Source organism: Ammospiza nelsoni, chromosome 1 (assembly GCF_027579445.1).
Source record: "Ammospiza nelsoni isolate bAmmNel1 chromosome 1, bAmmNel1.pri, whole genome shotgun sequence".
In the NCBI taxonomy this organism is placed as follows: domain Eukaryota; kingdom Metazoa; phylum Chordata; class Aves; order Passeriformes; family Passerellidae; genus Ammospiza; species Ammospiza nelsoni.
The window spans coordinates 57,149,984-57,164,603 of NC_080633.1; the positions used below are offsets into that span (position 1 = coordinate 57,149,984).

A 14,620-nucleotide genomic window follows, 5' to 3' on the forward strand; every position below is an offset into this window, starting at 1 on the left:
CATTCTCAGGTATCTCCTGTTCTAGAAAAATTTCTTCCTTGAAAATATGAACTGATTCTAGAGTTCTCTGTTTACCCAAAACCAACTTTTCAAGATGGTATTATTATAATTGTATGCTTCTTTCTGACCAGTATGCTTTTTAAAAATTATTTATTTATTATCTACCCTTGTTTAACTTTCAGAACTAGCAAGGGCTGTCTATCCCTTCAGCAGCATCCACCAAAAGGAATATATTTTTAAATAAGTTGAGTGTCGTTTCCATTAGCCTACCAATTTTTTTCAGGAGCAAGCCTATTGCTGATATACATGATCAGTTTATATTGTAATACTGTCTCTGGAAAATATGGAAGAGACACGTGCGGATATGCCCTAGTGCCCAAAATGAGAATAAACTGTAACAAAGTCTGCATCTGCCACATTTTTTTTGTCTCTAACTATGCAGCAGTAGAGGAACCACTTACCTGCACTCTTTACATCCTTACTACCGAAGTGCAAATATGATCATGGACACTGATTTTACACATTGGACATAGTCATACTCCATTGAGCAAGTGCACTGCAAAAAGTTCCAGTTTTTCAGTATTTTGCATGTAGGGCTGGTATGCATCTGCAAAACAAAAACTAGAATTATCTTTGAATTCAAAGAGAGATGAATTTTCTGCTATTTTCAATAGGGATCTTTCATAGACTTCTAACCTCAGTGTCATCTTTCACTCACTTTCCCTTTTCATAGCCTTCTGAAATCAAAATCAAGACAGGAATTAAGTGCTGGCTTCCTTGGTTGTAAGACAGCTTACATAAGACATCATGAATCACACTTTACTAACATATTTCTTTCATCTACTAGCTGATACAGCTGATACAGGGGTAAGGCTTCATTATTCTCCCTCTGTCATGCTCAGTGTCTGCACAGAAAAGAAGCACTGAGATGGGTTAACATACAAAAGAGATTAGGCTGGATTGTTGCTTTAATAAATCACATCATCTATTGACAGTTCACCTAATGAGGTTTACCAATGACTCATGTTTAGAGAGACAAGGAAAATGATATTTTCTGGCTACTACATGCCAATCTCTCCTAGAAATATTAGTTCATAGTATATGAAATTCAACATCAAAGCTAAATTAGCATAAATAATTTCAGTAAAATTTCCCAAACACCAAGATTTCAGACATAAACCTGACCAGGAATCCAGGCTGATTATCAGAATTATAGTTTAGTGAAGTTTAATTCAACAGATTACTCATTAGCAAAGCAACAATAACCATTGACACTACTTGTAAAGCCCTGAATTGCATAACATTTTTTCTCTGCAGCAATCAGTCAGTTCCATGAGTTATCTAACCAGCTATTTTGGAGTATCTATTTATTAGTAGCAGAAATAAGAACACCATTTGAATTACTAGAAGCTATGCCTGTAATTTTCAAAAAGCAGAGCCTAGAGTTGGTCCTAAAGATCTTCTTTAGACTATCTGGGTTTATTGGGAAAAAGCCCCAAGCACAGCCAAACTGCAAAACCACTTAGAATCCAGTATGAATTCTTTGAACACTTTTGCTTGTTATTTACTCTGCCATATTTTTGAAGCAGCAATAGAGTTAATGGAAACATAAAACACATGCAAATGAAAAGGAATAGGGAAAATGCAATGAAACATCTCATTGTAATTAAATTTACTTAATATTTATATAGCATTTCACGGTTTGAGATCACAAAAAATGATAATTGAATCAATTTGAGGTTAATGGTATTTCTCTTACACTTCAGAATAAATGAAAAAAAATCAAAGTCCTCTGTCATATTACAAAAAGGCAATATAGATTGTGGCTCCACTTTAGACATTTGTCACCCTGATGTCAGTATGTCATGGCCTAAGTTACAAACAAGAGTGGTATCTTTTGCTAAATCAGAAGTACAATTCAGACTATATAGGTGGTACCAGGCAAGCCTTCCAGCAACACTAGAATCTGTCCAAAGGTCAAAATTTAGCCTTGTAGCTATGTAGGAATGCAGTGTCCTAATATGTCAGTTCAGCTAACTAATTTCAAACTTTTTCACATCTACCTATTTGTGACGGTGTTCACAGGGGTGTCAGGCTGAGGGAAGAGGTGAGGATTTGCTCCATGTTTCAGAAGGCTTGATTTATTATTTTATTATATATATTATATTAAAACTATACTAAAAGAACAGATGAAAGGATTTCATCAGAAGGCTAGCTAAGAATAGAATCGGAAAGAATGATAACAAAGGTTTCTGTCTCGGGCAGAGAGTCCGAGCCAGTTGACTGTGATTGGCCATTAATTAGAAACAACCAACATGGGCCAATCACAGATCCACCTGTTGCATTCCGCAACAGCAGATAACCATTGTTTACATTTTGTTCCTGAGGTCTCTCAGCTTCTCAGGAGGAAAAATCCTAAGGAAAGGATTTTTCATAAAAGATGTCTGCGACACCTGTTCACTTGACAATCATTTACTTGCACTACAGTATATATGCTCTATAAGGACCCAAATTTGAAATCCTAATTTTTATACATTTCAGCATCATTTTGTGTTAACCTTCTAAGGAAGGAATATTATGTTTGTTTATGTTATATTCTTCTATGTATTATCCTCAGACTTCTCCCCTCAAGCATGAACATGTTGCATCTACTGCCTACTTGCTTTCTACTACTCGACACATTATTTTTCTGAACTCCAGACATTCATCAGGATTTCATAAGAAATTTCTCCTGAATTTTTTAGCATTACTTTCCTTTCTTCTCATGAAACTTCTCGTTCACCCAGCCTTGAAAGTTCTCTCATTGATTCAAATGCACATGTGAGTCTAGTTTACTGGGTGATCTAATCTCTCTGGGAATTATTTTTTTAAAACTTTTTTTTTTTTTTGCATTTAAAGTTCCGAAGATTGTATTTTGTCTAACTGTCTACTTGTTTGCATGTGATTTACATGGCTTACTAGTTTTTTTCCTTATGTTATGGAGGAATTTTTTCATTACTATGATGAAAATAAAAACAAAAAAACCCCAAATCCTGGATCATCAAACAAATTATTTAGATCAGGATTTTTAAAGCTGATTAATAGCATGTATTTTCTTAACATCCTTCTGCTCAACTTAGAACATTTATAATGTAACTTTCATTAGTAGAAGATCAATTAACTCTTTCTGGACACATCAGCCTATATAAGAAAACTGAAGTTACATATCCAAAGTGGAAGTATGTAGTTCTTTCTTTTACTCTGTCATTTGGTGATAAAATAAAACAGGCAGATTCCTTTTTTAGAAATGGCGTAGTAAGCCATTCGTGGTATAAATTATGCAAACACTGGTGCTAATTTTATATATTACAATGGGAAGTCCCCATTTACTGAAGGTTACCTAGTGTGATGCCCATCTACAAGAAGGGTCAGAAGGATGATCCAGGGAACTGCAGCCTGACCTCGGTGCCTGGGAAGGTTGTGTATCAGCTCATCTAGAATGCCATCACATGACATGTACAGAATAGCCAAGACATAAGGCCGGGACAGCAGGAGCTTGTGAAAGGCAGGTCCTGCTTGGCCAACCTGATTTTCTTCTATGGCAAAGTAACTCACTTATGGATGAGGGAAAGTCTGTGGATGTTGCCTATCCAGACTTCAGTAAAGCCTTTCACACTGTTTTCCCACAGCATTCTCCTGGAGAAACTGGCTGTTCGTGAGTTTCATAGGTAGACTGCTCACTGGGGAAAAACTGGATGGATGACAGGGCCCAGAGGATGGTGGTGAATGGAATTACATCCAGCTGGCAGCCAGTGGTTTTCCCTCAGTATTGGGGTCAGGCCCATTTAGAAGTCTTATTGATGATCTGGATGAGGGAATCAAGTACAAACTCACTTACTTTGCAGACAACACCAAGTTGGGCACAGCTGTTGATATGTTTGAGGGTAGGAAGGCTCTACAGGGGGATCCAGACAGGCTGGATCCATGCACCAAGGCCAGTTGTATGAGGGTCAACAAGACAGGTGCCAGACCTTGCATTTGGGTCCCAAAAACCCCATACATTGTGTTACAGATGGGTAACATGATGGTTGGCTCTCACAATTAGGAGCTGAATATTGTGTGTATGTTAAGAGAAGTTTTATTTATGCATGGTTATGTTGCGGTGTTCTGTTGTTTGTACATCCTCTGTTCTTTCCATAGTCCCCTTTCCCCCCCTCTGTATTGTTGCTACTGGTCAGCCTAGGCCATCCAAGACATGTGAGGGGAGGGTGTGTACCTTGTACAGAGCTTTTGTGAATGGGGGAGGCTTGTTGCTAGGGAGGCAAGCCATGACAATACCTGACCTCCAATAAATTTGCAAGGAAGTAGTCTCCACCAATGGATGGCAAAGAAGAGTTTGTTGACAAACTTTGGGAGGTTAAGGTTGCCTGATGCAACACCAGGGGTATAGAAGGCAGAGCAGCCATTTGTGGGTGAGCTCATAGCAGCCAATCACAAACTCCCAATACGCTGTCCTTTTTCCTTATTCAGCAATTTGTTGTATTTTGTTAAGGTTTAATAAACATTAAAATTTTTAAAAGTGAGAAGTCATTTCTCACACAGTGCAACAGGCTGGGGGCAGAGTGGCTAGAAAGCTACCCAGCATTAAAGGAACTGAGCATGTTGGTTGTCAGCTGGCTGAACATGAGCCAGCCACGCCCACATATCCAAGAAGACCAATGCCATCCTGGCCTGTATCAGAAATAGTGTGGCCAGCAGGACTAGGCAAGTGTGTGACCTGTACTCAGCACTAGTTGCACCAGGCTGTACCACAAATCCTGTGCTCAGTTTTTAGCCCTTCCCTTCAAAAATGACACTGAGGTGATGGAGTGTGTCAACAAAGCTGGTGAAGTATCTGGAGCATAGGTGTTATGAGGAGCAGCTGAGGGAGCTGGGAGTGTTTATCCTGGAGAAAAGGAGCCTCAGGGGGACCTTATCAATCTATACAACTACTTGAAAGGAGGTTATAGTAGGAAGAATGTCAGTCTCTTCTCCCAATAACATGCATAGAACAAGAGAAAATAGCCACCAGTTGCATCAGGGAAAGCTTTAGACTGGATATGAGTACAATCTCTTCACAAAACTCCTATCAAGCATAGGAGCAGGCAGCATAGGACCACCCAGGGAAGTGGTCGAGTCACCACCCCTGGCAATATTTAAAAGACATGTGGATACAGTGCTTAGGGACATGGGTTAATGGTGCGATTGACAGTGTTACATGAATGGGTAGGCCTGATGATATGAAAGGCCCCTAACAACTCACTCAATGAGATTTTTAAAAGGGCTTACAGTTATTCATGTACTCTGAGTTAGATACATGGGAGAAATATGGACAAGATATTCTTAAGAGATCAGAACAAACAGAACAAACTGGCCACTTTAGAAAATCACAGAACTTTGGAAAAGGTTTAGTGCAACATTCAATCAACATAAAACACTTTTCTTAGGATTAACCTGGCTCATTCAACTAAGCAAACTAGATTTGATTTTAAGTTACTCAAAAATTCCAAGAAGAGGGAATTAAAAGAAGGAGAAAGAGACAAAAAAGATATAGAAAAGCACATGTATAGCTGCCAACTTCAGGATTCCAGCAGGGTTCAGATAGAAATTTCAAGGGAAATTTCCCTTGAAGGGTCAAGGGTCAAGACACACACTTGTCTCATGTTCAGCCTTAAATACTCCTTGGCCTTCCTGTGGTGTTCCCCCAGGTGGGACTTCCAATCATCCAGCCTCTCAGGAGCTAGGCTGGGACTCCAGAGGTAGGTGTGGAGCATTGCCTCTGATAGCCGCTGCCAGGCTGGGATACAGGCTGTAGGGGAGGGGGTGTACAGGGCAGTGCATTGCCTCATCAGAACAAGGCCCAACCTGGCTCCTCCTCCCTCAACATATGTATCCCAAAATGTCATAAATACATTAATCTTTCCAGTTTTTCACATTATATTAGAGGTCTTTTTCAATACATAGGATTCTATGATGCTATAACTATTCTGGTTTTTAAGTACTTCAGTAGTTCAATGGTCAGAATTTGTCCCAACTGACTTTGTACAAAAACTAGAAAAAAGTAGAAAAAAAAATTAACTTGTGGATAACACACAACATTAATATTTTTGCTTTCTTCACACACTTTCTGTGCAATGGCACTGAAAAAATTACAAATGTGAAAGTTTTTGGTGGTCAAAAAACAACTTTGTTAATGTTCATGGAAATTTTGGCTTGTGTCTCCTCTTACTTGAAACAAGATCTTTGGTCACATTAAAAACACTATATTCATGTCATAACAGCAATTGGATCTCTCTGTCATCTGGATGCGTATTTCAAAGAGAACTAAATACTGCTTTTTGTTCTAAAACCAATAGGATACTTCTGAAATAAATATTTATTTGTTCTGATAATACCATTGATACAAAAAGTACAACCATAGCTTCAGGGTAAATTTGTAAAAGCATCTATTTATTCTCAAAGTACCGTCAAAAGAGAGTTTATTTAATGTAAGCTGTCTTTAGCTAGGCAAATATTAAGCTATTGGCTTTTCTTTGAAGTCTTAACAGAATCACAGTCAATAAAGTCAAAGGCAGCAGTGCCTTTGACCAAAGAGTGTTTACAGATGGATGTAACAGTATTAATATCCTTATTTGTACTCTCTCAGCAGCTTGTTGTCCATCAGCTCAATGGCTGCTGCCTCCCACATTATGAACAAGTCTGAAACAAAGTAAAAAGGCATTAGAGTTACTGTAGGAAGAAAACAGCTTTTTACATTGGCTTCTTGATAACCTTACATAGCAAGTAAGATTAGAAATTGTTTTCAACATATTGAAAGTATTTTTAAGGCATAACTTGCAACATATGTGGGTAGTTTGTCTTTGATGGCAAACAATCTTCCATAAATTAAACATTTCCATCTTTTTAACAACACACTCAAGTATTCTGCTTTTTAACCAAAGAGATTTGAGCAGTTTGGCATGTCTGCTAGCTCAGACTTCCTCCAGTCCCTTTACAACCTCTACTTGCATGGTTTGCCAAAGTTCAGACTCACTATTCCTTTTTTTTTTTGGCTTTTACAAGGCTAGAGATGATGTCTAATGTTTTCTTGTGCAAAGAGTCTCAAAGGTACTTACAGTAGTTGTATATGGTACAATATAGCCTTGATTACAATTAGATACATAATGGATATAAGTAGAAAAATATTATTATTTCTTTGTGAAAATTCTTCAGTTTATGTATATAAGCTTTCACATGGAAAAAAAAATACTGTTGCAAGATTATGTTTTTTCAAAATTGAAAGAATATCAAAACTTGAGATACAGGTTAGTATTTAAGAATGTCTGTAATCAGATTTAAAAATTAATTCAGTAATTAAAATCAGTTATCTGTTAATTAGAAAAACAGTGCATTATGCCTATAAATAGGAATCTTGTAGCAAAAAAACATTATGAGATAATAAGAAATTTATTTCTCCATTTTGTTGTCAAAATTAGCTGTATTTGAGGGTCTTAAGAAATGGGTTTTTTAGTAAAGTTTGGCAGGTTTTAAAAAGTAACAATATAAGGAAAGTATTTAATGAAATAAACAGGGCCAGGAAACTTCTTCTCCTTTTTAATGCCTTTATTAAAAGTGATCAGCTCAGGATTGGGTAGCTCGGCAGGGCTGCAGCCTCCTGGTCGTCTCTCCCAGGGTGACTCAGAGGAGGAGGATAAGCACAGCTCTGTCCACTAGGGGCAGAGCTGGGGAGTCACGTCCTCGTGGGAGCCTTTGGGGCGTGATGTTCCCGTCCGATGTTAGTTCCCTCTGTTCCCTCCTGCCCGCTCCCGGTTTCGGGACGACTCCCATAGTCAGGGCGAGAGGGGCTCTGAAGGTGTTCAGCATCTCTGCAGGCTCAGCACTCGGCTCCTCACATTCAGACATCATCCAGTCTCTCAACTCTTAGGTGGCTCGTTGTTTTGGGGGTTCTTCCTGCACATTTGGAGTAGGGGTCCCACACAGCATGCTGGTCTTGGAGTCACTTTGCATAGCCCCCCCCCCCCCCCCACCCTCTCAGGTATCTTCACTATTCTGGGAAAAGTACAACTTAGCCTAGGGCAAGGCTCTGCTAATACAAAAGGAGCAATTAGCCACAACGACCCATGATTACAATAACAAAACACACAGAACTTCGGCAGGGACAGTGATCTGGCTGCCTTTTTGTACCTTTTTCTCACAAAAAAAATTAACCGAATTTTTGTTCATAACAGTCCCTCCTCTTTTTCTTTGATCGAGCTTAAATTTTAAGCTTGCATCAACTCACTTTTTTTTTTTTTGTTTTGTTTTGAATCTACTATAAATTTCTTGTGCACTTTGGTAATCATGGTTACTTAACCTTGTTACTTTCCTTAGTTTCTTCAGGTTGGTCTGCATGGCAAATACTATTTTACTGAAACAGATATTTATCTGTTTATTTATAAGCATAGTAAAAAGAGCAATCCTCCAAGTACACACACAGTGGGAAAAACTACCTTTTCCCATACATCTTTTCTGAAAATCTCCAGGTTCTCCCACCCACTGGGATCAGGTGTAGGAGTTTGATCTTGATTATTTACACATGCTAATCTTTTTATTTCGTTTGAAATGTTCCTAATTATTGAATTCTTTATTTTTAATACTGCCTGGAGCCGGATGACTTTGTTTAACATAGATATTGGGATACAAACTTGGATTTTACAATCTTGGATTTTCTCAATTTCTATTTCACTTTGCCTGTTTTGTTTAATTTCTCCCAAATCATTATATATAGGAACTCCCAAACTTGATCCGGTTTCTTTGGGTAATAAGAAGATTGGTTTTATCACTCTAGCAATGCAGCTGCCAGACCAGTCTCCTGACAATTTGGTGTGTGTTGTGGTATCAGAGATCAAACCTAGGGGTTTAGAGCTCCCCTAAAATGCATTCCAAAAGGGGTTTATCTCTTTTTCAGTACACTCATATAAATACTTGTTACAAACAATTTTTCTTACCATTTTTACCATTTCTTTTCTTCTTACTAGAACTGCTGAGCTTGTTTCAGCAGCATCACATTCAAAGCACAACCAGGCTTCCCCTATAGGGCACTCTCCTAGGAGTGGCTGCCTAAAAGTGGCAGTATTGTATGCTATCCAATACACTCTCTTATTTTTCTGATAAAGGACCAATTGGAAGAGGTTAACACAATCAGGGTTAGAGCTGATGTGGACTCTCAACAAGGAGCTCACTTCCTCCTCATTGCGGGGTTGGTAGCACTCACTGCACGGCTCAGCTGGGCTTCCCAGAGCACCACCAGCCATCAGAGCCATCATTACTACCCTTCCCAAGAGTCCGGTATGGGTCATCTTGCACAGCCTGCCCACCCGGCCTTGCCTCTTGGGGAATTTTACTGAGGAAAAGCTTCCAAGCTCTTTAGAGTCTCTTCCACCCGCTTCTCTGGTTAAACCTCTCTTGGTCTGTTCCCTACCAATTTTGGTTTCCCCCCCAGGGGAGCGTTCTGTAGAGGATTAACCTGGAGTCTTTAGAAATAAATTGGGGAACTTAAACCAGAATTACTTATTTACAGCCTTAAACTTTTTACCAACATAGTTTACACAGAACAGTCTTGAAACATTTTAAGCAATGTTAGAACTCTTGATACCAATTTTTTTCCCATACAGTTCAGTCTTTTTGACTTTTCCTTCTGAGAGTCAACTTTAAATCACAGTATACTCAGGTGAATTAACTTGTGATGTGGATGAATCCTTATCCAGTGCCTGGAGGTGAGTGGTGTGGACTGTGGCCCAATGCCAGAGGGAAAAACTGGGAGTCTTGCCCAATGCCAGAAGGAGAAAGGGGTGGAGTCCGGTCCAATGCCAGAGGGAGAATGGGGTGCAGTCCAGTCCAATGCCAGAATGCCAGAGGGAAAAAAACGTGATGTTGAATCCTGGTCCAATGCCAGGGGGTGAGAGTGATGTGAGTCCAACCTTTTTCCTTTGGTCTGCACAGTTGAATTAGTAATGAAGAGTACCTGAAATGGGCTTTCAAACACAGGCATTAATGGTCTGCTATTTTATGATTTTATCAAAACTCAGTTTCTCTGTTTAATGTTATTGGTTAACTTCTCTTTTTCCAGATCTTGCATGTTTCTCTCATCACCCTCTACATACTCTGTATTTTGCAAGGAGTTGTTTTTCTCAGCTAACTTAACTCCCAAAGTACTTTTATTCCCCTATTTTTCTGTGTATTTAATTCACCGGTTTTCTGTTCTATTTTTCAAGATCTTATCTATTTATCTCTTGCTTCTGTTTCTTACTTTCACTTACAGCCTAAATACTTCTTTCAACCCCTTACACTTAAATTTATTTTTTTTTCTTACGCCATTCTTCTACACAATACACTTCCCTCTAAGGAGATGTGGTAAAACTTGTAATGCACAATCTACATTACTTCTATTCTAATTTGTCTATATTCATTCTCACACATTCCTTCACACCCTCAAGACACAAACTGGATCCTTATTGCTAGAAAATCACGGGTATCTCTGGGCCTCTTGGAAGGGCCCTGGCTCTGGTTGCCTCTGGTGCACATTCATCTGTGAGGCTGTCTGCGTGTCACTCATGCTCTTACAGCTACAGCTCCCTCACACATCTGGGGAGCCCGAGTCTGGTTTGCAGGTCACACACACTCTGGCCACAGCCCTCTTCCCACCTGCCCAGGAAGTTGAGGCTGACTTTGTGACTCACTCTCACACACACAACAAGACAACAAAAAGGTACCTTTTACTTTCACATCACTTATTACAAGTTTAGTTTTACCTAGCTGTTTTTGTCTAACTTCAGATGTTTTTCACTCAAAAATTCTAATTCTTCATTTAGGGGTCCCACCTCAAAGTTTACCAAGGGCTCTTCTAGATGTTGCATCGGGTCCCCTAAAGTGTGAAGCCCCTGACCCTCTAATCGTCATCTTTAAAGATCTCCTCGAAATTGTCTTGTTCCCTGGCTATTGCCGGATCGAGACTGAGCTTTCTACAAAACCTCCTGACGCGTCCTGCCTTTCCACAGTAAGAGCAATGTCGTTCTCTCAAAGGGCCTTGGGGTGTCTCCATCCCTCTTGTCCCTGACAGTACTGGCCTATCCTTGCCTCCTCCTGGTGGTGGACCTGCCCACCCTGCACTTTCTCTAGCTACAGCAACCATGATCTTAGCCTTGGCCTTTGCTTTTTCTTCCTCCCTCCTTAAATACACCTTCAATGCTTCTCTTAATAACTCATTTATGTCCTTCTCTTGCCAATCTTCAATCTTTTCCAATTTTCTACTTATATCAGGCCAAGATTTGGTAACAAATTGGACTTTTAGTAGCATTTGACCTTCTAGGGTGTCTGGGTCTATTCTAGAGTACAACTGGAAGTTCCGCTTTAGGCGGTTAAGCCAGGCAGTGGGAGCTTCATCTTTCTCCTGTGTACCCTCAAATGCCAATTGGGTGTTAGTTCCTTTGGGAACTGACTCTTTGATCCCCCGAATTATCAAAGACCTATATTCCATCATGGCCTTCCTCCCCTCCTCCTGGTTAGGGTTCCAGCTGGGATCCGTTAGTGGCAATTTCTGTTCACCTGATGGGACCTAGGGTCCTGGATGGTTATCTTTCTACCAAATTCTTATGCCAGCCACCCTAATCATCTGGACCTCTTCTGGGGAAAATAATATACTCAGGATGGAATTCATCTCCCCCCAAGTGTAGATATTTGGACCTAGAAATTGATCCACTTGGTTGGCTATGCCCACTGGGTCCTCAACTAAATGCCCCAACTCTTTCTTGAATCCTCTCACCTCAGAAGCAGTTAGGGGAGCATTCACAAAGCCAACACCTCCCGCTACTCCTCCCATAGGAACCTCTCTGAGGGGAAACAGTCTCTCCGCCTTGGAGGTCTTGGATCTGGTGCTACAGTATGGCCCATCTTCAGATGCCAAACTACTTTGAGGGATATCTGGGTTACCCTGAACGTTCTGCCCATCAGCAGGTGTATTTGCTGATAGCTGTTTACTGGGCGAGGAGGCATTTGTGTCCCAACTAGGATGAGGTAAAGGGACAGCAACAGGGGGAGAAGAGCCTGAGTGAATATTAAGCGGAGCTGGAGAAGGGGTGGAGAATGCAGCAAGTGGAGTAGGCACTTGTGGTGATGCAGAAGGAACTGGAGGCACTGGAGGGGGTTGTGGGGGAGTGGTTACCGGAGGAGATAAGGGGTTTATCATAGCAGAAGCTGAAGAGGTAGAAGGAGGAGTTTGAGCAGGTGGTAATGAGATGGCAGCCGGGGGAGGAACCGGACCTGCCATTTGAGGTGCTTGAAGAAGAGGATTATAAAGTGGAGGGGCAGGAGGAGGCAAATTATCCAGGGGGTCCCATCTTTTACTAGTCCTATCATCCCCTCCTTCATTCCCCTCTTTCTTCCTCTGTACCTTACAAATTCGCACCCCTTCATCCTCAACAGCACTCTTTACCCAGCAAGCCACATACAATAATTGCTCAGGATCAGTATCTCCTCGAGCTGTCAAATAATTATTTAATTGTTGGCACATCCACTTATCCTTTGTCCCACACCAAGGCCATCCTCCTTGCACCTCTAATTCTGGCCAAACTTCCATACAATAATGGATCATTTTTACTTTATCTAATCCCTCTGTGGCCTCTATAGAATCCCATTTTACTAACAGGTCTCCTAAGGGACTATTGGGATGTATATCCCTCAGTCTCTTGCCGGTCTTTTTACTATTACACCCTCCCATTTTACAGGTCTCAACAGTAAAAAGTCCCAAAGGTGCCTTTACTGACCGGTAATTTAAAAAAAAAATCTTCTTTGAGGAGCTTCAGCCTCTTCCACTGAACTTCAAATTTCTGCCTGATGCTCAGGACTTTATACTGAAACAACTGCCCAATCTCTTGATTGCCCAACTTTCCCAGTGTCAGGTCTTATATATATCGGGACTTGAACACACGAAACCTCAGCCTAAGAATCCGGGTCGTGCCTGACTCCCTCAGTCAGGAATAACAACTGCCTGATTTTTACTTTGCCTAACCCGCCTTCACCGTATCAGGACTTAAAAGCAAACCACAGCCTCCTTCGCTGGGGTTTGTGCCTGACTCCTTTGTCAGGACTTACTTTGCCTGCAGGGCTTGTGAGCTACCCGAATCCTTCTTGGGACTTACAAATCTTACTCGAATCCTTCTCGAGACTTACAAATGCTACCCGAATCCTTCTCGGGACTGACAACTGCTACCCGAATCCTTCTCGGGACTTACAAATCTGCCTGACTTCCCTCTGTCAGGACTTGCTTTGGGTGCGTGCCACTCATACATAACTATTCCCTCCGCACGCCCGGAGAGGGGGGTGCCCCTTTTTCCCCCTTAGGAGACGACTCACTCACACTAATTCCAAGCACCGCCCCCTGTTCCTGGCTGGCTTTCTCGCAAAAGCTCGGAAACGCAGTACTAAGAGGTCTGCTCTCACGGCGAGGGTCCAGCTGCCGGCCCTCGTCTCATTCACACACACATACGCACGTCTCCCACTCCCGCCACCGGATTTCTCACCAGTCTGGTGCTCCGGTGCTCCTCTGCATGGCTGCTCCTGAACCGATCCCTCTGGTCCTGGTAGCCAGCTGTCCTGGAGGTCCAGATGGCCAGTCCTGAGTCCTCTTGCGGCATGGCTAGTCCGGACGAGCGCCCCAGCTGAAATAAACAGGGCCAGGAGACTTCTTCTCCTTTTTAATGCCTTTATTAAAAGTGATCAGCTCAGGATTGGGTAGCTCGGCGGGGCTGCAGCCTCCCGGTCGTCTCTCCCAGGGTGACTCAGAGGAGGAGGATAAGCACAGCTCTGTCCACTAGGGGCAGAGCTGGGGAGTCACGTCCTCGTGGGAGCCTTTAGGGCGTGGTGTTCCCGTCCGATATTAGTTCCCTCTGTTCCCTCCTGCCCACTCCCGGTTTCGGGACGACTCCCATAGTCAGGGCGAGAGGGGCTCTGAAGGTGTTCAGCATCTCTGCAGGCTCAGCACTCGGCTCCTCACGTCCAGACATCACTCCAGTCTCTCAACTCTTAGGTGGCTCATTGTTTTTGGGGTTCTTCCTGCACATTTGGAGTAGGGGTCCCACACAGCATGCTGGTCTTGGAGTCACTTTGCATAGCCCTGTTAGCGTTCAAAAACACATAATCACGGAGCGATTATATGCGGTGCTTTTTATTAAGAGCTCTGGGAATCAGGGTATATTCAACCCAAATCTGACTCCGACCATACATCCGAATTGATCATGTTTTATACTCTATCGTTACATAACTTTCATGTTAATTATTAAACTTATATTGTTCTATTGTATACATAAATTTAGCCCCTCTCTCAATTTCCAACATAGTTTCTCACTATTCTTCTTATGGTTATATAATAATTACATTTAATTGCTAAACAATCATCACATCTAACAATTATATAATTTATCATACTGCTTACGCAGGTGCAGTTGATCTGGGAAAGCACAAAGCCTAACATTTTAGATTCTATCTTTAACTTTTTCCAGGGTTCCACTATCAGCCCCCCCCACCCTCACAGGTGTCTTCACTATTCTGGGAAAAGTACAACTTAGCC

At 41.5% G+C, this 14,620-nt stretch overlaps 1 protein-coding gene across 1 annotated transcript in view; it reads right to left on the reverse strand.

The window, feature by feature from the left end:
* The window catches only part of LOC132070160 (uncharacterized), a 28,546-nt gene extending 14,858 nt beyond the window's left edge, over positions 1-13,688 (reverse strand). The window contains exon 1 of the mRNA XM_059466831.1: positions 13,541-13,688. Within this exon, the coding sequence (XP_059322814.1) occupies positions 13,541-13,688 (148 nt within the window). The remainder of the gene's footprint in view (positions 1-13,540) is intronic.
* Between the last annotated feature and the right edge of the window lie 932 nt (positions 13,689-14,620).